General features: G+C 34.9%; 1 protein-coding gene across 3 annotated transcripts in view; it reads right to left on the bottom strand.

The window, feature by feature from the left end:
* LOC149799033 (uncharacterized) overlaps positions 1-23249 on the bottom strand; it is a 159263-nt gene that overhangs the window by 32495 nt on the left and 103519 nt on the right. For all 3 annotated transcript variants that reach the window (XM_089957990.1, XM_089957991.1, XM_089957989.1), the window contains exon 3: positions 10103-10219. In XM_089957990.1, coding sequence (XP_089814116.1) covers positions 10103-10219 — 117 coding nt within the window. The remainder of the gene's footprint in view (positions 1-10102; positions 10220-23249) is intronic.

The raw sequence follows: 23249 nt of genomic DNA, 5'->3' as shown, positions 1-23249 counted from the left end.
TGTTGTTGTATGTTTTAACGCCATTTTTCAGCACAAGATAGGCTATACATGGCGGCCAGTATTAATGGTGGAGGAAGAACCCAGGAAATCCCCGGAAAGAACCACCGACCCTCGAGAAGCTACTGGCAAGCTTTCTCACATACCCACATTGGCTGAATCCGAGACTCGAACCTACGCAGACAGAGGTGAGATGGCAGTGATCCGTAACGGAGAGCGCTTTAGACCACTCGGCCACTCGGGGCCCCACTTTATGGGGTAATTCAAATAATAAAAACATAGCAAAGCTGGCACATCTTCAAAAAAGAGCATTTGGGCTAATATCAATTCAGAAAGAAACAAGGAAAATTTAGCTGGTAAGTAAAAAATATTACCTATTAAAGACCGAATCTGTTTGAGAAAAGCCAAATTAATGTACAGGATATCCAATAATAGTGCTCCTGAATATTTATAATCACTATTCCAGTATATGCTACCTGGTAATACTCCCCACCTGCGATCCATGTCTACCAAACAGTATAAAATTCCCAAACCAAAAAAGGAGTTATTTAAAAAAAAGTTTCCAATACTCTGGAACTCTGCTCTGGAATAGTATTCCAGTTGAGATTAGAAATGCCCACTCTATTTCCTTCTTCCAAACCCAATATATCTGGTGGCTTCAGAGATGCAGCTAAAATATATAAATTCCTTTGTATAAGGGCCTCAAGGTAGATTAGTTCTTAGCTAATTGAGTTACCCTCTTTAAATAAGGTCATTATTATTATTATTATTATCATTATTATTATTATTATTAAGGAATTTTGACCTTTAGACTTCAGAGTCTAAAGGTTTATTTCTTACCCTAAGTGCAAACCAAGCACAAAATTTTGTGCAGCAACTCCAAAGGTAAGTTATTGTGCAAAAATCATATCTATTTCAATCATAATTGACTGAGATCATTTTACTCCCAAACTGAACAGGCCTCATCCTTATCTTACCTCCAAAGTGAATAGGCCTCATCCTTATCTTACCCCCAAAGTGAATAGGCCTCATTCTTATCTTACCCCCAAAGTGAATAGGCCTCATCCTTATCTTACCCCCAAAGTGAATAGGCCTCATCCTTATCTTACCCCCAAACTGAATAGGCCTCATCCTTATCTTACCCCCAAACTGAATAGGCCTCATCCTTATCTTACCCCAAAACTGAATAGGTCTCTTCCTTATCTGAAGTGCAAACCATCCTTAAATAGTGGTCAAGGTATGTGGTCAATAACAACAATAATAATGTAAACACCATTTTTATTCTTTCAGTGAATGAACTTGACCTTTAAACTTTCAACCACTAAATTAATGGGCTTCTTTATTTAAAAAAAGTGCAAGCAATCCAAAATCTTTGGTGAATGTACATGGTTGAGAACTTAAATCTCTTCATAAACTATTTATTTTTCTGTCAATGCCCTTGACCTTTTGATACCCAAATCAACAGGTGATTTTTTTCTTTCAAATACATACCATGCACAATGTTTGGTGATGGCTTGTGCTATATAACTCTAGACCTTTTGTGGAATATGTTTTTGATTATTTAGCCTCCAAATCAATAGGTGTCTTTCTTGTCAGTAAAGCAGGACATGTACAAAGTTTTGTAAAGGCATGTGATAAGTCTTCCTTGTCAAGACATTTACAAAGTTTTGTCAAGGCATGTTATAAAGAACTTGGGTAGTTTTATTAAAATTCTTTTTCCTTTTTTCAGTCCTTGTGACCTTAATATCTGTCCTCAAGTGAATATATATCTTTCTTGTTTCATGTCATCCACAGAGTTTGGTCCTGTTAATCATTATAAAACTCAAAATATCATGCAGAAATCTATTGTTTTTCTTAGAGTCAATGTGGTACTGAGTTCTGGACTCCAGTACTATGCGATACTGAGTTCTGGACTCCAATACTCTGCGATACTGAGTTTTGGACTCCAATACATTGTGATGCTGAGTTTTGGACCCTAGTATGTTGTGGTACTGAGTTCTGGACCCCAATACACTGTAATACTGAGTTTTGGGCACCAATACGCTGTAATACTGGGTTTTAAAACACAATACATTGTGATACTGAATTTTGAACCCCAATACATTGTGATACTGAGTTTAGGACCCCAATATACTGTGATACTGCTTTTTGGACCCCAATACATTGTGATACTGAGTTTAGGACCCCAATATACTGTGATACTGAGTTTTGAACCCCAATAAATTGTGATACTGAGTTTAGGACTCCAGTATACTGTGATACTGCATTTTGGACCAAAATATGCTGTAATACTGAGTTTTGGACCCCAATACGCTGCAATACTGAGTTTTGGACCCCAATATGCTGTAATACTGGGTTTTGAACCCGAATACATTGTGATACTGAGTTTTGGACCCCATATACTGTGATACTGCTTTTTGGACCAAAATATGCTGTAATACTGAGTTTTGGACCTCAATACGCTGTAATACTGTGTTTTGGACCTCAATATGCTGTAATACTGGGTTTTGAACCCCAATACATTGTGATACCGAGTTTTGGACCCAATATACTGTGATACTGCTTTTTGGACCAAAATATGCTGTAATACTGAGTTTTGAACCCCAATACATTGTGATACTGAGTTTTGGATCCAATATGATGTAATACTGAGTTTTTGACTCCAATATTGCTGTGATACTGAGTGTGGGAGCCAATACACTGTGATACTGAGTTTTTTACCCCCCAATATACTGTGATACTGAGTTTTGGACCCCAATATGCTGTGATACTGGGTTTTGGACTCCAATATGCTATGATATTGAGTTTTGGACCCCAGTGCATGTCTATGTTATCAAAAATGCCAGGCTTATAAGTTGGTATATATTAAGGGCAATAACTCTTACATAGCTTAGGGGAGGATAAAGATTTGTCTATATGTGCATCTTTTAATAATGACCACAACATGTACAAAGCAATTCATAAAAAAGTGGTCACCTGGCTGACATCTGCCTTATTGCCTACTTGTAGGAGCAGCTGGCTTTAAAATCTGAATAAGCAGGATTATTTCTGTATAAATGTCTTCCAAAGCTTTTGATTCCATATTCTATGAAAGTAATCGTTTGAACAATTTTTTTCAGTCATTACACCATCATATCTAATGACACATGAACATCATTTGTCAATTACAGGATGTTTTCTGTCAGAGTGTCACATTCTGTTAAGTGGTTTTATTGAGATAAAACTGCATACATGTTTCTGTAATTTTAGCAATGGCTACTTGACAGTGGACTGGCATCACTACTACAAATGTGAAAGGCTTTCAAACTAGGATGCTTTCTGTCAAATTTAGTACCATTCTGGTAAGTGACTAAGAAGCTACTTAAGATGGTATCTGTAGTAGCAGCAGCCATATTTAAAGGCAGATTGGCATCGCTTGTATAAACTTTATGTCAAGATGCTTTATGTTAAATGTAGTCAAATTCTGCTGAGTGATTTCTGAAAATTTTGTTAGCAATTTGTTTGCAATGGTGGTCATATCTGATAGTAAATTGGTATGATTGGTATAAACTTTAAAGGTGTTTATGTCAGGATATTTTCTGTCAAATTTGGTCAAGTCCTATTCAGTGGCATTTTGCCTGATATTTGGTCAAATGCTGATGATCAGTGTCTGAAAATTTGTTTAAAGTTTGGTTTTTTATTTATTGATAGTTATACTGTCACCATTCGATGGCAGCTCAGCATCACTTGAAAAAATCTTTGTTAAACCTCTTGAGCTGACCAGGCAGTGGATTTAGTAACTGATAATTGATGGGACTTTGCATTAATCCCTATATACAAGGAAAGACGACTGTTGTCTGACTGACCATTAATGGAAATTGGCACTAATCCCTCTACATAATGGGAGACCAACGTTGTCAAAGTGACAATTGATGGGATTTAGCATTAAAACCTCTATACAAGGGAAGACCACTATTGTCTAACCTTCACTTCAACAAGTTGACGAGTTTGTATCACTTTTGCTGCAAAAACATGCCAAATGACATGTTGCCTGGGAGGGCTTGATTTTCTAGCTAGTTAATATACTCCCAATGTACTATGACTAAGTAATGGACATGTATTTGAATACGAAAGTGAGAGTTAGGGACAGGTCTTTAAGGCTGTAGAAACTGGCAGCATTACCTCTCTGTACCATGGAGTGACTAGGGTGAACAAGTTCCTTTGGGATATCAAATTTTGCTGAATAATCATAAAAGCAATTTATATGTCACCCTGGATACTATGATGTGTTGTCCACTGTAAGATTATGACTGCACTTAATCATCCCTGAAATGAAGAAGGTACTTGGTATGTTCTGCAGTTAGAGTTTGTTAGATAACTGACAACTCTGGTCTATGGTGAAACCCCATTATTTCCCAATGGCTCAGGTCCACAAAGTGTCATCATGCTATATACCATGTCATCCTATATACCATATCATGCTATATCCAATCAGGTTGCTTGTCTGAATAAAATATTGTATGCATATCTGCCATTTGGAATACTGTCCTTTCACTTTGAGTGAGACTGAAAGGACATCAGATCAGCAAGAAGGAGGTGATTTGGTATTTAAAATAACAGGTATTACTTAATCAAAATTAGTTTTATCTCTCCCAAAACAATATTTTAATACTGGTAGCAGCAACACAAAAGTACATTTTACAATAAAACATAACCCATTATAATAGCATTATGTTCCAGCCTGGTGGGAGGCTAATAGCATTATGACTAGGTCTCCAGATTCCAGCCTGGTGGGAGGCTGATAGCGCATAACTATCAGTCCAAGTGAACACCAGCCTGGTAGGAGGCTGATAGCACTATGATTAGCTGTCCAACTAAACACCAGCCTGGTGAGAGGTTGATTGCACTATGACTAGTTGTCCAAGTGAACACCAGCCTGGTAGGAGGCTGATAGCACTATGACTAGTCATCCAAGTGAACACCAGCCTGGTAGGAGGCTGATAGCACTATAACTATCTGTCCAAGTGAACACCAGCCTGGTAGGAGGCTGATAGTGCTATAACTATCAGTCCAAGTGAATACCAGTCTGGTAGGAGGCTGATAGCACTATGACCAGTCATCCAAGTGAACACCAGCCTGGCAGGAGGCTGATAGTACTATGATTAGCTGTCCAAGTAAACACCAGCCTGGTGAGAGGTTGATTGCGCTATGACTAGTTGTCCAAGTGAACACCAGCCTGGTAGGAGGCTGATAGCACTATGACTAGTCATCCAAGTGAACACCAGCCTGGTAGGAGGCTGATAGCACTATAACTATCTGTCCAAGTGAACACCAGCCTGGTAGGAGGCTGATAGTGCTATAACTATCAGTCCAAGTGAATACCAGTCTGGTAGGAGGCTGATAGCACTATGACCAGTCATCCAAGTGAACACCAGCCTGGCAGGAGGCTGATAGTACTATGATTAGCTGTCCAAGTAAACACCAGCCTGGTGAGAGGTTGATTGCGCTATGACTAGTTGTCCAAGTGAACACCAGCCTGGTAGGAGGCTGATAGCACTATGACTAGTCATCCAAGTGAACACCAGCCTGGTATGAGGCTGATAGCACTATAACTATCTGTCCAAGTGAACACCAGCCTGGTAGGAGGCTGATAGTGCTATAACTATCAGTCCAAAATGAATACCAGCCTGGTAGGAGGCTGATAGCACTATGACTAGTCATCCAAGTGAACACCAGCCTGGCAGGAGGCTGATAGCACTATAACTATCAGTCCAAGTGAATACCAGCCTGGTAGGAGGCTGATAGCACTATGACTAGTCATCCAAGTGAACACCAGCCTGGCAGGAGGCTGATAGCACTATAACTATCTGTCCAAGTGAACACCAGCCTGGTAGGAGGCTGATAGTACTATAACTATCTGTCCAAGTGAACACCAGCCTGGTAGGAGGCTGATAGTACTATAACTATCTGTCCAAGTGAACACCAGCCTGGTAGGAGGCTGATAGCACCATGACTATCTGTCCAAGTGAACACCAGCCTGGTGGGAGGCTAATAGCGCTATGACTAACTGTCCAATTGAACACCAGCCTGGTAGGAGGCTGATAGTGATATGACTAGCTGTCCAAGTGAATATACCATCATGTAAGGATGCAAATTTCTGTTGATCTATGAAGAACATATTAATTTGGGCCAGAGAACAATTAAACAGATTTATGGGGATAGGTGCTTGTTAAATCGCTGTACTGCAATAATTTCTAATATCTGTGTCGGGAGAGGAAGTGATTCTTAATTAAGCCTTCATTTACTTAACCGTTCGATGACTAGAAAAGGGAAGGTTAACTTTGATTTATATCGGAACTGTCAGAAGCTGAGTTTTTCCAGATCTGTTGTTCGGACTTCTATAAGTGATGCTGGCCACAATTTTGGTGCCCTTATAAAGGGCAGTAAATATATTTAATCCTGATTGGTTATGCTAAATAAGGGGCGTGGTATCCACACAAAAATTCTTGGGGTTGAATTGCCCTCATCGAAAAAATCTAGTCAGTCTGCATCTTTTCTGCAAGAGTGAAAACATAAGGGACTCCAAAAGTAAATTTAGAAGAAATTCTCTTGTAAAACATTGGTCAAAGGGACCAGATGTCTGGAAAGTCAACAGACACAATTTGGTGGTAGAAGCGAACAAAGCTTGAAAGCACAAGGTATTTGTATCAATTTCATGTAATTCATTGATACCAGTATAATGATTTGCTTGAATTTAATTGTTTATATTTGCATGAATTTATTTGTTTAAATCTGTAGATCAATATTCTCAATATGAGTGTAACTGTGAGTCCATCTGTCTGAATTTGTACAATGATCTTCTTTATATAAGTTTGATGAATTGTTTGAATTTGTTTTCCTGATTGTTACTGGAATCTAAGAATTCATGCATTACTTTAGTTGATACGAGTTACGAGAATCCACTTGAATTCACTGATCTTAGTGATTTCATGTATGTAGACTTTAATGTATGTATTTGCTGAAAATAATGTAGTCAACCATGTAATGAATTTCATTCATTCATTTGTGTAATTGAGATGAGAATGGAACTGTTATGTCTCATGTAACGTTAATGGAAATCAGTGATGAAATAGCCATTAGGAAGTACATTAATCTTATGAAACTAGGTTTGTTTATGGTCTGCCATGTTTAGCTTGACCAGATAGCCTTTGATCTGTTTGAATTCCAATAGAATGATATCTGACATAACGAGAGGGGTAATGATCTGCTCCAAGTAGGACAACTGACAGAAGATTTAGGTTGCTTCTCTGTTTATTCTGAAAGGGGAAATAGCTCCACGGACGTATCCACTGAAGTATCCACGTACCTACTTATCCAGGTATCTGCGTACTTACGTATCCACCTACCCACACAAAGTTTGAGGGCCGAAAAGAGGCAAGACAGTAGGGAGGTCAGAAAAGGGGAAAAGTGAAAGGACCTAGAGGAACCACCATAGTGAATTTGGAGTGGACCGGAATAAGTAGGTTGTACAAGGCAATGACATTGATTGTTCACTCGATTATATGATGAACTAATTCTATCATTTAAAACAGAATGCCTATTTATATAAATATATTTGCGTTTGAAATTCAGTGAAAGATTTATTTTAAAAAGAAGTTTATCTTCCTTATGTAATGTATTAACCCAGTTGTTTTTGTAATTGATTAAATTTTTGTTTTTCCATGTATGGGGGCTCTCGTCATTCTGTTCTAGATATCTGCTCAGACCTCTATTTATTCCATCTATAATTTCACACTTTATTTTAATATTTACTCGATCTGGGCAACAACAATACAGAGGGTGATCACCCTCTAGATAACAATAGCCAAATAAAGCGAACACCTGTGTAAGTAGGAACTGCTACACATCCGTTGCCAGTAAGGTGCTCTACTGTAGACGGGAGGATATTTGAGAATTTGCAGGGTTTATACATTTGGGCTTAATGCATAGATGCTCTTGCTCTGGTGCAGCATCAAAAAGATGATGGAGTGAGACTCCTTGGACGTGGCTTTCATGACATCATCCAAAAGAGAATAACGAGGTGAAACCCAAGATGCAAAAATAGCTCAATTTTAATGGCTTTGAATACACATTTTACAGATTTTGAACATCTTCATCTTTATATTTTATCTTGTACTGTACTTATTTATTTCAAAATGTTTATCTTCCTAAACATTTTTGTGTGTGGAATTCTTACTTTTTACATTGTTAGAACTTTACCTTTATTTGGCACCAGTGAGTCAGTGCTGTGCTGATATTCCATTAAATACTAAACATTGAAACATACATACACTTCAATTCAAGGAAAGTTCTCTCTCGGAGAAAGACTGATATACTCTTAATAATTAGAATAATCCTCCTCAAGATCGAAGCTGCTAAAACATCCAATATGTAACTGATGAGAGGAAGAAAGAGACTTTTAATTCAAAAATTTCTTTTCCATTTTGATTTAGCCAAATAGAAACATATGACTCTAACCAAGCAGGAGTCTTTCTTGATCATCCTTAGCACAGATGGGGCTAAGGATCTCAAATGGTTCAGGGGATACTTAAGGTAGCTGATTCTTTACTAGAAAGCAGGGCTGGCAAGAAAGGAGACTGAATTTTTTTTGCCATTGAATTGTAGGCAACATTCCCACTCACTGATGTAAGAGAGAGAAAGAAGACCATATTTAAGGCAATATTCTTGAAGAAAATCTCAGTCAAGGGTTCATAAGGTAGTTTAGATAATAAACTCAGAATACACAAAAGATTTCACCAATTCATTTAAAGCATGAGATTAGTCTTTGACTGTAAAATTATTAGATCAGTTCTGAGAGACATGGGTCTGAAACTATGCAGACCCCATAGAGAAGTTAGGCATATTGTGAAGGCCATTCTCTTGTCCTTAATGGTGGAAGCTGAGCAGCCTTCTTTGAAAAGAAAAAAGAAAATTGCAATCAATTTTTTTGCAATGGTGGTCATATTTGATAGCAAACTGGTATCAGATCAGATCAATGTGATGCCTACTGCATCAATTATAGAGAATATTCTCCACCTGGTATCATAAACCTTGGAAGTCAATTGCCTTCAAGCCCTTAGGAGGTATCTACAAACAGGTCATAGAGATTGATGAACCATCCTGTGAAGAACTTGAGGGATTGTTCTCAAAGGTAATGCACAGGTGTACAGTTGATCCCACTTGGCAGAAAGTGCCCACCATAATACTTGGAAGTCAACTGCCTTCTAGCCTGGTGCATGTACTCTTTAACCCTTTTGGAATACCGATTTTGGTGGATAGATTCTTTGATATGAGCCAGACATGAAGGTAGTGAATCTGTGGACTGTTGTGCAGGAGTAATCCCCTGACATGCATTGTCAGATTCTACATCAGTGGCATCTCCCTGGGGGTATCTACCATCCCTGGGGGCATCTACCATCGCTGGGGGCATCTACCAACTGGTCAGGAAGATTGCTGAACCCACTCTGCAACAAACTTCAGGGATTATTCTTGTAGGTAAGGCATAGGTGTACAGCAGATCACACTTCTGACTGAAAGTGTTCCCTGACTATACACTCTGGTCTGGGCATAAAGTGGTAGCTTGTCATTCAACATCATTACAGGTTTACCATGGACCTACGCCACAGATGAAAAAGTCCCTTTGTTACCAAATGGTCCAGAAACCATTCTCTGAGGACCAGCTGATCCTGTCTGATGTAGTCAGCCAAGAAATCCAAGTCAGTAGAATGTTTTTGCAAAATATGTCCCTATTTTATTTACCTTCATCCATATTTGATGGGTCATTTCAAGGTTTTTCCATTGTGAATAACTGGAGTTCATTATAATTTGAACAAATAAAGACTTCAATGTAAGCAAATTTTCTGTAAAACTGAACAATATTTAAAAGTATTTGCATTTTTAGTAATAGTGGCTATGTTTGATTACAGACCAGCATCCAATGATCAAATATTCGGCCTGGATGTTCCCTGTAAAATTATGTGAAATTTGGTAAAGCTGTTTTTGAGTAGTTGTAAGTAACAATGGACAATATGGAACAAAGGCCATCCCATAAGCTCATTCAGTTTTACACTATGTTGTGTTGTACTACCTGATCTGATGTTTGCTCAGGCTGTACTTCATTGCTGAGTAGAGCCAGGTCTGGCTTCTTGCTGATGTGCTCACCTGGGAGTCGTCTGTGTGCCAACTGCTCAACAAGGGTCTCCATCTAAATGACAAAGAGTATATAATATTACCAGTAGGCCAACAGGAGGCACTGTTACCTATCAGTGACTATGATATTTGTGCATTTTATCTTATTGAATTTTTTCTTTTTTTATTCAGCAGGGTTTATCACCTGAAAGTTTTGACAATTATTTTATTTTTATAATTTTTACAACCTAACTCTACTTGGCACTATATTATCATGGACTGTGCTGAAGTATCATACTACCTGAAGTATAGATTGAATATTACCACACCTGCTCCAGTCAACTTTGTTGAAATGCTGAATTTTACTTCTTAAATTGGACATTTAGCATAAGCACTAGAATCAATGATGTCACAAAATCTTAGAGGATTCTCAGATTGTATGATTCTTGATGTCACAAAATCTTAGAGGATTCCCAGATTGCTAGATTCATGATGTTACAAAATCTTAGAGGATTCTCAGATTGTATGATTCTTGATGTTACAAAATCTTAGAGGATTCTCAGATTTTAAGATCCATGATGTTACAAAATCTTAGAGGATTCTCTGATTGTAAGATCCATGATATTAGAAAATCTTAGAAGATTCTCAGATTGCTAAGGTCCATGATGTTACAAAATCTTAGAGGATTCTCAGATTGTAAGATCCATGATATTACAAAATCTTAGAGGATTCTCAGATTGTAAGGTCCATGATGTTACAAAATCTTAGAGGATTCCCAGATTGCAAGATTCATGATGTTACAAAATCTTAGAGGATTCTCTGATTGTAAGATCCATGATGTTAAAAAAACTTCGAGGATTCTGATTGCTAAGGTCCATGATGTTACAAAATCTTAGATGATTCACAGATTGTAAGGTCTATGATGTTATAAAATCTTAGAGGATTCCCAGATTGCTAAGATTCATGATGTTAAATTTTTTTAGAGGATTCTCAGATTGCTAAGATCCATGATATTATAAAATCTTAGAGGATTTTCAGATTGTACGATTCATGATGTTACAAAATCTTAAAGGATTCACAGATTGTAAGATTATGACGTTACAAAATCTTAGAGGATTCTCAGATTGCTAAGATTCACGATGTTAAACTTTTTTAGAGGATTCTCAGATTGCTAAGATCCATGATATTACAAAATCTTAGAGGATTCACAGATTGTAAGATTCATGATGTTACAAAATCTTAGAGGATTCTCAGACTGCTAAGATTCATGATGTTAAATTTTTTAGCATAAGCACTAGAATCAATGATGTCACAAAATCTTAGAGGATTCTCAGATTGTATGATTCTTGATGTCACAAAATCTTAGAGGATACCCAGATTGCTAGATTCATGATGTTACAAAATCTTAGAGGATTCTCAGATTGTATGATTCTTGATATTACAAAATCTTAGAGGATTCCCAGATTATAAGGTCCATGATGTTAAAAAGATCTTAAGAGGTATCTCAGATTGCTAAGATTCACAATGTTACAAAATCTTAGAGGATTCTCAGATTGCCAAGATTCATGATGTTACAAAATCTTAGGATTCTCAGATTGCTAGGATTTGTGATGTTACAAAATCTTAGAGGATTCTCTGACTTGAGATCTGGAAGATTGAGATAAGATAGAATAATTAGAAAAAGAGGTCAATGTGGGTCTGAGATCACTACCTTACTTACATTGAAATAGTCAAATACAACAACAGTTGACCTGAAAATGTGTCAATTGGATGCTTTCATTGAAAATTAATTCCAATACTGTTGACATTATATTTTGAACTGTTTCAAAGTTTCTGCAGTTTTCATACCTTCAACCATATTTAATGGCGCATATGCATCATTCGTAGAATACTAAAAGGTCTCTATGTCACTATGCCTTCAGTCAGTTAATCAAATTCTGTTAAGTTTTTTTTTAAAGATATAGCTGTCTGCATTTTTTTCTGTTTCAAGTAATGACCACTATATTTAGACGTGAAAGATCTCAAGCTTGGATATTTTTTGTTCAAGTTGGTCAAATTCTGCAATACTGCTGTTTATTACAAGCCATATCTAATGGCAGATTGGCATCATCTGTACAATGTCAGATTGACATGTCTGTACAATGTCAGATTGGCATAATCAGTACAATGTCAGATTGGCATCATCTGTACAATGTCAGATTGGCATGTCTGTAGAATGTCAGATTGGCATGTCTGCAGAATGTCAGATTGGCATGTCTGCAGAATGTCAGATTGGCATGTCTGCAGAATGTCAGATTGGCATGTCTGTAGAATGTCAGATTGGCATGTCTGTAGAATGTCAGATTGGCATCATCTGTACAATGTCAGATTGGCATGTCTGTAGAATGTCAGATTGGCATCATCTGTACAATGTCAGTTTGGCATGTCTGTAGAATGTCAGATTGGCATAATCTGTACAATGTCAGATTGGCATCATCTGTACAGAATTTAAAAGTCCTTCATGACAAGATATTTTCTGTCCAATTTGATCAAATTCTGTTGAGCATTTCTTGAGAAATCATTCCAAGAATCTTCTTTTTAGTAATGGTGGCTATATTAACTGGGGAATTGGCCTACTGTATAAATTGTAAAGACCCACATGTTAGAATGCTTTGTCAGATTCTTATAAGCAGTTTGAAATTTTATTTTTAAAGTTTATTTTATTTTTATTAGTGAAGATATTAATGATCGTTATGCCAGGATGCTTTCTAAGTTGGTAATGGTGGCCTTATTTGTACAAACTTTAATGGTCTTTTTCTGCTAGCATGCTTTCTGTCTGAGTTGGTAATGGTGGTCTTATTTGTACAAATTTTAATGGCCTTTTTATGCCAGGATGCTTTCTGTTTGAGTTGGTAATGGTGGTCTTATTTGTACAAGCTTTAACAACCTTTATGCCAAGATGCTTTCTAAGTTGGTAAAACTTCTGTTGAGTGGTTTTTTGAGATAAAGTACTTAACATTTTTTTAATGTGGCCATATTTGATAGTGACATGGCATCATTTAAATAAATTAAAAACTCTTTCTAGCTAAGAAAGTTTCTGTAAAATTTTGCCAAATTTTATCAAGCATTTTTTTTTAAATACAAGAAGTTGATTTTCTATTTTTCAATTTTGAGTTATGGCTCCCATATCTGATGGTTGATCAGTATCGTTTTTAAAATGTGAACGGTCTTCAGGTCAAAGCACTTTCTGTCCAATTTGATCAAATTCTATAAAAGTTCCTGAGGACATGCTAAGGCAGCTGACCTAGGCAGGCCTTGATGGAAGAAATAAAGAGAACATGAAATGGATATATCTGCTAGAAGTTTTTCTTTACAACATATCAAGTTATAAGAAGATTGGAATTCCTTTTAAAATGTGTAAATAATATACAAACCAAAATATCTTTTGTGACTTTTTTGAGAGACATTATTATTGCAGCAAAACTAATCGCAAAGAAATTTCTTATATTGTAAAAAGTATTTTACATGTAATTTAATCAATTTCTTGGCCAAATTAAGTGTGTGTTATATCAATTGTCAATCTGATTGAAATCAGGATCTATTTTTGATAAGGAGATTTAACAGGTACCAACAAACATATGTCGTTTCCAAATACAAACAACACAGACCCTGATTTGTCATTGCATAATGTGCCAGCAGATTAGGGTCTATGATGTTTGTTCTGCTGAGTACTTGTAACAAAATACAAAATGCATAGATCCAGACCTGCTGGTGCATTATGTGGTGGCAGATTTGGGTCTGTGCAGCTTGGAGTTGGTTCTGTCTTATAAGTGAGTACATGGAGTCGACACAAATTTGCATTTCATATTAGAGAGAACTATCATTGGAAGCATTGTGTTTTGACTGAAGTCTTTCATTTTAATTATTGTAAAATCTGTGATTTGGTTAGTGAATCGAAACGTCAACATAACACGACCTTGTGTTCATGCGAGTCAGATCTCCGTTTGAATCAGATTGTAGAAATTGTATTCCAAATTCTCTGATGTAATACAGTGAAGTTTCTCAAACTGGACACTATTTTGACAAATAAGTTTGGCTGACTTAAGGAGATGGCCAGTATACATAGGTTTAATAAGTAGTAATTTAACCTGCTCTAGTAGAAAGTAACTCACCGTAGTTCTAGCTGATGTTTAAACTCAACTTGCAACTGCAAAACCACCTTTAATATGTCCTCACATCCTCCATTACATATATACAAAGCCATCAACCAATTAGATTTAAGCACTACTTGACTCAAATCTAGGGGTGCCAAATTTGAACTTTCAAGAAAGACAACATTCCGGAGAGTGGGTGTATTGATATCATTATCTTTATCAAGATTTAAGGAGAGAAAAAGGACCTATAAAAAGAATGCATGGCAACCATACGCAAATCAGGATCAAGAGATCTGCCTGGCACAAACAAGGTTTATGTTCTACAGAGAGTTGAGATTCCCAGTCCGTGTTTAGTTAGTAACCAATCAGATAAAGAAATACATTTTTATTTAAGGGAGAGTTTTTGTTAAAAACTATATGTTCCAAATGAAGTTTTCATTTTTATAAATGTAAAAGCTGCAATCTGATTGGTTAATGTAAAGGTCAACAGAGATTCTTCATTATGTCAGAGATCTTGATTTTAATGGACTTAAATAATACCTTGTTCCATGTGTAGATTGATCAGTTCAGGTTTAGTTTTAAAAACTATACAAAATAACTGCATGTTAACTAATACTCATCTCATCTCCCTTGGATGCACAGTACTTTTTACATCACACATTGGGGGCCCCGAGTGGCCGAGTGGTCTAAAGCGCTGTCCGTCACGGATCACTGCCATCTCACCTCTGTCTGCATGGGTTCGAGTCCAAGGCTCGGCAAATGTGGATATGTGAGAAAGCTTGCCGGTAGCTTCTCGTGGGTCGGTGGTTCTTTCCGGGGTTTTCCCGGTTCTTCCTCCACCATTAATACTGGCCGCCATGTATAGCCTATCTTGTGCTGAAAAATGGCATTAAACCCTATAACATCACACATTAAGTATGCATAGTTGATGTGGATTATAACATATAGATGACAGGTTTAGGACTGCCTGAGTTATTGGGATCTGCTGCTCATGGCATTGCAAATATTGTTCATTTACTATCAAAACAGGAGTTGGTCATAAAAGGAAAAGAGAGACTATATTTGTCTCCCATGCTGTCATTTTATTACTGATGTAATTTTGGTCTTTCTTTTCTATTATTTCATAATAAATTCATAAATATTTTTATTTTTTATGCTATGATGATTCATTTGAAAGATATACACAAGCAGTCTATGTTGTGTGATGGTACATTTGATGGCTATATGCTATACAATCAGTCTATGTTGTGTGATAGTACATTTGATGGATATATGCTACACAAACAGTCTATGTTGTGTGATAGTACATTTGATGGATATACACTACATTAGCAGTCTATGATGTGTGATAGAACACTGAATGGATATATGCTACACAAACAGTCTAGTTTGTGTGATAGTACATTTGATGGATATACACTACATTAGCAGTCTATGATGTGTGATAGAACACTGAATGGATATATGCTACACAAACAGTCTAGTTTGTGTGATAGTACATTTGATGGATATACACTACATTAGCAGTCTATGATGTGTGATAGAACACTGAATGGATATATGCTACACAAACAGTCTAGTTTGTGTGATAGTACATTTGATGGATATACACTACATTAGCAGTCTATGATGTGTGATAGAACACTGAATGGATATATGCTACACAAGCAGTCTAGTTTGTGTGATAGTACATTTGATGGATATACATTACATTAGCAGTCTATGTTGTATAATAGAACTTTGAATGAATATATGCTACACAAGCAGCCTATGTTGTATGAGTACATTTGATGGCTATATGCTACACAAACAGTCTATGTTCTGTGATTGTACATTTGATGGATATACACAACATTAGCAGTCTATGTTGTGTGATATTACATTTGATGGCTATATGCTACAGTCTATATTGTGCGATAGAACACTGAATGGCTATATGCTACACAAGCAGTCTATGTTGTGTGATATTACATTTGATGGCTATATGCTACACAGTCTATGATGTGCGATAGAACACTGAATGGATATATGCTACACAAGCAGTCTATGTTATGTGATTGTACATTTGATGAATACATACTACATTAGCAGTCTATGATATGTGATAGAACTCTGAATGGCTATATGCTACACAGTCTATTTTGTATGATAGAACTCCGAATGGATATATGCTACACAAGCAGCCTATGTCCTGTTATTGTACATTTGATGGATATACACTACATTAGTAGTCTATGTTGTGCGATAGAACTCTGAATGGATATATGCTACACAGTCTATGTTGTGCGATAGAACACTGAATGGATATATGCTACACAAGCAGTCTATGTTGTATGATAGAACTCTGAATGGATATATGCTACACAAGCAGTCTATGTTTTGTGATAGTACATTTGATGGCCATATGCTACACAGTCTATGTTGTGCAATAGAACACTGAATGGCTATATGCTACACAGTCTATGTTGTGCAATAGAACACTGAATGGCTATATGCTACACAGTCTATGTTGTGGGATAGAACACTGAATGGATATATGCTGCACAAGCAGTCTATGTTGTGTGATAGTACATTTGATGGATATATGCCATCAGTTCAAGTTCCATATATTCTGTATGAGTTTGAAATAACAGTACATTGGGGTCCTCTGAGATATATTTATAGATTTACAGTGAGTGCAATCACTCACTAAACATCTCACATACATATGTTAGTCATGTTACATAGAAATTACAGACCCAGACTAGTTAGCTATACATGTAAATTATGAACACATTAACACATGAATTAATTATCAGTGTTGACAAGTTAAAGTCTTGCATAACATACTTAAAAATGTAGCTGGAGGAGGTGGATAGTCCTTGTGGTATGAATTACAAGTTAGATTTCATCCATTTAATACAGCTCTGGTGTAAAGATGATTTGCTAGAAGAATCCTTAATTTCTTTTGCAATATTATTCCATAGGATCTACACAGACTATTGATAACTGTTTTAAAATAATTCTTTCTTTGGTATTCGAATTAGAAATTTTTTGTCTGTCATTGATTGGGGTGCTGCTGGTTTCTCTGCCTTTAAAATTATTTCTTAAATAAACTGGTGCGTGCTTGATATAAACTTTACACATCATTTTGGCTTTCCAGAGGTAAAGTCATTCTTGAAGGTAGTATGTTTAACGTATCCATTATCTCTGTAACACTTCCAGGTTGCTCATCTAATATTATCATACAGGCCTGTTTTTGCAGCTACATTATTCTTAAAATTAGCATCAGAAGTATTTCTCCAAGGTCCTGCAGTATGTCCATCCGAAAAACTCGTTTATATTTTCCCATACAAATGCAGTAACCTATAAATATGATATTACAATAGTCAAAATGAGGCTGAAAGTAGCTATAGTAAAAGGTAACATGGCACTGCTTTGGAATGAAATACTTTATTTTTCTTAGTAGCCAAAGATAGGAATTTGTTTTCGTTGTAATAAGACTTATATCATCAGACTAACTTATTGTCAAAAAGAATGTTAAGAATTTTGATTCTCGGAAACTGCTTTCAGTGTTTCATTATTATAAAAAAGGCCCAAGTAGTCTGCCTTTAATTCATTCAGTTTTGCTGTATTGCTATTAATGAAACCTTTGTTTTATCTATATTTACAACTATGCCATTCTTCTCACACAACAGTTTAAGCTTGTTTAATTAGATTATTTTCTAATTCAATTTGCAGCTGTGTTTGTCAAAATAGTACCATCAACATATAGATCAGTTGTATTTCCATGTTGATGATACTGTATTTCCAAATTGATGATAATGTATTTGCAAGTTAATGATAATGTATTTCCAAGTTGATGATAATGTATTTCCAAGTTGATAATAATGTATTTCCAAGTTGATGATACTGTATTTCCAAGGTGATGATACAGTATTTCCAAGCTGATGATACTGTATTTCCAAGTTGATGATAATCTATTTCCAAGTTGATGATAATCTATTTCCAAGTTGATGATATATTGTACCATATTTCCAAGTTGATGATACTGTATTTCCAAGTTGATGATAATCTATTTCCAAGTTAATGTATTTCCAAGTTAATGATAATGTATTTCCATGTTAATGATAATGTATTTCCAAGTTGATGATATGTATTTCCAAGTTGATGATACTGTATTTCCAAGTTGATATTTTGTATTTCTAAGCTGATGATAATGAATTTCCAAGTTGATGATACTGTATTTCCAAGTTAATGATAATGTATTTCCATGTTAATGATAATGTATTTCCAAGTTGATGATATGTATTTCCAAGTTGATGATACTGTATTTCCAAGTTGATATTTTGTATTTCTAAGCTGATGATAATGAATTTCCAAGTTGATGATATGTATTTCCAAGTTGATGATATGTATTTCCAAGTTGATGATACTGTACATTATTTCCAAGTTGATGATACTGTTATTTCCAAGTGGATGATAATGTATTTCTAAGTTAATGATAATATATTTCCAAGTTGATGATAATGTATTTCCAAGTTGATGATATTGTATTTCCAAGTTAATGATAATGTATTTCCAAGTTAATGATAATATATTTCCAAGTTAATGATAATGTATTTCCAAGTTGATGATACTGTATTTCCAAGTTGATCATAATGTATTTCCAAACTGATGATAATGTATTTCCATGTTAATGATAATGCATTTCAAAGTTAATGATAATGTATTTCTATGTTGATGATACTGTATTTCCAAGTTGATGATAATGTATTTCCAAGTTAATGATACTGTATTTCCAAGTTAATGATAATGTATTTCCAAGCTAATGATAACATATTTCCATGTTGATGATACACTATTTCCAAGTTAATGATAATGTATTTCCAAGTTGATGATAATGTATTTCCAAGTTATGATAATGTATTTCCAAGTTAATGATAATGTATTTCCTGGTTAATGATACTGTATTTCCAAGTTAATGATAATGTATTTCCAAGCTAATGATAATGTATTTCTATGTTGATGATAATGTATTCCCAAGTTAATGTTAATGTATTTTCAAGTTAAAAATAATCTATTTCCAAGGTGATGATACTGTATTTTGAAGTTAATGATAATGCATTTCCAAGTTGATGATAATGTATTTCCAAGTTGATGATGATGTATTTCCAAGTTGATGATAATGTATTTCCAAGTTGATGATAATGTATTTCCAAGTTGATGATAATGTATTTCCAAGTTAATGATAATGTATTTCCAAGTTAATGATAATGTATTTCCAAGTTAATGATGATGTATTTCCAAGATGATGATAATGTATTTCCAAGTTAATGATAATGTTATGTCCAAGTTAATGATAATGAATTTCCAAGCTGATGATAATGAATTTCCAAGTTAATGATAATGTATTTCCAAGTTGATGACACTGTATTTTCAAGTTATGATACTGTATTTCCAAGTTCATGATAATGTATTTCCAAGTTAATGATAATGCATTTCCAAGCTAATCATAATGTATTTCCAAGCTGATGATAATGTATTTCCAAGTTGATGATAATGTATTTGCAAGTTAATGATAATGTATTTCCAAGTTGATGATAATGCATTTCCAAGTTAATGATAATGTATTTCCAAGTTGATGATAATGTATTTTCAATCTGTAGAGGAAGGTCGTTAAAGAAAATAAACAAATGTGGTCCAAGCAGAGATCACTGTAGCATACAACAGTTTATTCTTGTTTTTTAGATGCATGTCAAGTTCACTTTTTGAAATCTGTCCTTCAAGTAAGAAGCAAATGCTGGTAGATTTGTAATTTTTCTAGGAGAAGTTCATCATCAAGAAGATTAACACTTTTTGAAAATCAACCATAAAACTCCCAACTAACTTTTCTTCATCTGATATTGGTGCCGTTTCACAGGAATGTCGTTTAGCCTAAAACCAGATTGGTTATCATGGAGAGGTTTGTGGTCATGGAGACAAGTCATAAATGACTCATGCACATGCTTTTCCATTAATTTTGAGAGAGTTTGAAGGATAGAATTTGTCCAAAAGTTGTGAAAGTCAACTTTTGCCCTTGCTTTAAGGAATGGAGTGACCTTTACAGTTTTGCATAATTATTTATCTGTTTATTTGTCTTTAGACAATGATTACATATGAATGCAATTGTTTCTGCAATAGCAGGTGATGCTGCTTTCAAAATCCTTGGAAATATTGTATCAAGTCTGGTTGATTGAGTAATGTCATTGTTTTGATGATAGTTTAAAATGAAAATTATTACTTATTTCAGGAATTAAAAATGTATAATAACCTTTCATCACAAAATCTTCTGAGATGTGATTGAAGGTTTAGAGGCCACATTCACAAAAATGTCATTAAACAAATCTGCAGTGGGTAAAGGGTCATTTGTGCATACAGTGTCGATGTTCAGAGATGGAATATCAAATGTTGTTCTTGGAATTTCCAGGTCTTAATTCACTGAATAGCCTCCAAACTGTTTTAGGGTTATTCTTATTTTCGTCAATAACTTTTGATAATTTGTCATTTTTGCAGACATAATCATTTTTGTTACTTTATTTCTCCAATGTTATATGTTGCAAAAATGTTCAAAAGACCTGTAGAGTTTGGAATTTTGTGGAGAAATCTGTATCCAAACAGACTCCATTTTTCTTAATCCTATTGCTCTGTGTCATTTACATTTGTGGACATACTTTTTCCTTACCTTTTTTGCTTAACAAGAATTGATAAGTGGTCGTTCAATCCAATCTTAGGAACATAAACTTTAGAAACATTTTCTGGAGTGTTAGTGCATATATATATATATATATACACATACATACATATATAAATGTAATAAACTGACTACAAACAGTGCAAAACTAGTATCTAGCTAGCCTAAGTGCTTTTGACTCTTGTCTTTTTCAAAGGCAATTACAAAACATAGACAAGACAAACAAATAAAACAGACAAACCGTTGTCTTGGTAAAACTTTACATGACTATGACTTGTTGCAGATGATGAAAGATATTTTGTATTGACCTAGAAATTGATAAGCCATAGCGTCATCTGTTATTTTATGTAAATTTATGTACAAGCAAATTATATCCCAGATATTTCATTGTTATAGTTGTAATTATAGGTTATTGGGTGACTAATAAGCAAATTTAGAGAATTATTGAAAAAAGAATATGCCGGCTGCAAAAAGGTAATTTTATTTGTGAATGGCTGTCTTTTTCTAGTTTTCTTGGCTTAAACCACTTGGTTTCAATGTTCTAAGGCAGCGTATCCAGTAAGATCCCTATATATATATATATATATATATATATATATATATATATATATATATATATATATATATATATATATATGAATGATCAAAAAGGGTTTTTAAATTTTCTGTTATTCAAGTTGGTTCCTTAATTAACTGGGTCAATCCAAAAGGTTCCATTGAATCAGTCCATTATTTGATGTATCTGTTCATTTAGTAAATCCTTTCTTATGTCACCAAGAATGGAATATTCTTTATCATCATTCAGAACTTTTTCTATTTCTAATTCAAAGCATGTATCCCAATTTACATAGGATGTATGTGGCCTGTATATGAAGCCAATAAGAAAGGGTTTGGAATTTTGTGGAGAAATCTGTATCCAAACAGACTCAGTTTTTCTTAACTTTATTGCTCTGTGTCATTTACATTCATTATCTTGTGTGAACATAGGGATCTGTCACCATCAACAGAAGAGACATTAACTTTTGTGATGATGGCTTGGTCTTGTAACATAAGTTTTGTACTTTACAGGTAATGTTCATGAAATAACCCATCAATTTAATAAAACCTTCAAACCTGGGAGTACAACTTGTAATTTGAAATTCTTATCCGGAGTTCTGGTTGTTGAAGCAGCTGCTATCAGAAAAGGAATAGAGAAGTGCCATAACCCTATTAACCCAGGAAAATTCCTAGATCTGTGCTGCCAATGTTTGGAATGGAAAAATCTAATTATTTTGGCTTGTGTTGATTTCTAAGGTTTGGAATGGAAAAATCTAATTATTTTGGCTTGTGTTGATTTCTAATGTTTGGAATGGAAAAATCTAATTATTTTGGCTTGAGTTGATTTCTAATGTTTGAGTTTTATTTACTCAAGACATTCCAGCAAATAATGGGAATACATGCATTTATTTGTACAGTCAATCAGTTTCTGTGTCAGGTAAACATTGAAATATATCTAACAAATAGACCGTTTCTTGGATAGAGAATATCACAGTGGCTTCAAATTATCTTGTGTATTTGCTGGTAAGGGTAAAAAAAATTAATTTAAACACTGCCCAACTTTTGAACAGCATCATGGGAAAACACATAGTGAGGTCCTTTTGTTTTAATAATTATGAGATGAGTAATATCTACTTATTGATTATGGATTCAGTTGAAATATGTAATTAATTGTAATTAAGTCAGTTACCTGGTATATACCTGAAAGATGCAGTGATGAGAAATAATGCTTTTTGTACCTATTAAATGTGTAAAGGATCAGATTCAGACCTGATGTTTTTCTTACAAACCATCAAATCTGTTCATTAATTTTTCATATGATACTTAGCTTTAATTTATTTGAAGCTACCTTTGGATACAAAACAACACTTGACTGTATAGTTGTCACTATGTTAGGTTTACATCAGACTCGGGGTACTGTGACACTGTGAATGAGACTTGTGTGGGTAGTTCAGTTCTTCTATTTTCATGAGACCATGGTAATTATTTCAGACCCTGGCACCGTAACTGGGGTGATGCTCAGTTTGTCATTACAAGAATTATGAACACTGACATTAATTGACCATTTTAAAGATAGAAAAGAAATTGATTTCTTCATTCAGGATGTGTATTTTTTGGAAATGGTCTTGGCTTCTATTTCCTTGAAATTATACAGCCAATATTGTTATGACACCATGTATACACCAAATGGCATAATAATATATTCAGTGTACCTTGAGCTGGTT

Source organism: Sinohyriopsis cumingii, chromosome 5, assembly GCF_028554795.1.
Source record: "Sinohyriopsis cumingii isolate HCF-2022 chromosome 5, ASM2855479v2, whole genome shotgun sequence".
NCBI classification, from domain to species: Eukaryota; Metazoa; Mollusca; class Bivalvia; order Unionida; family Unionidae; genus Sinohyriopsis; species Sinohyriopsis cumingii.
The sequence above is the reverse complement of the archived record's forward strand: the minus strand, read 5'-3'. Positions and strand labels throughout refer to the sequence as shown.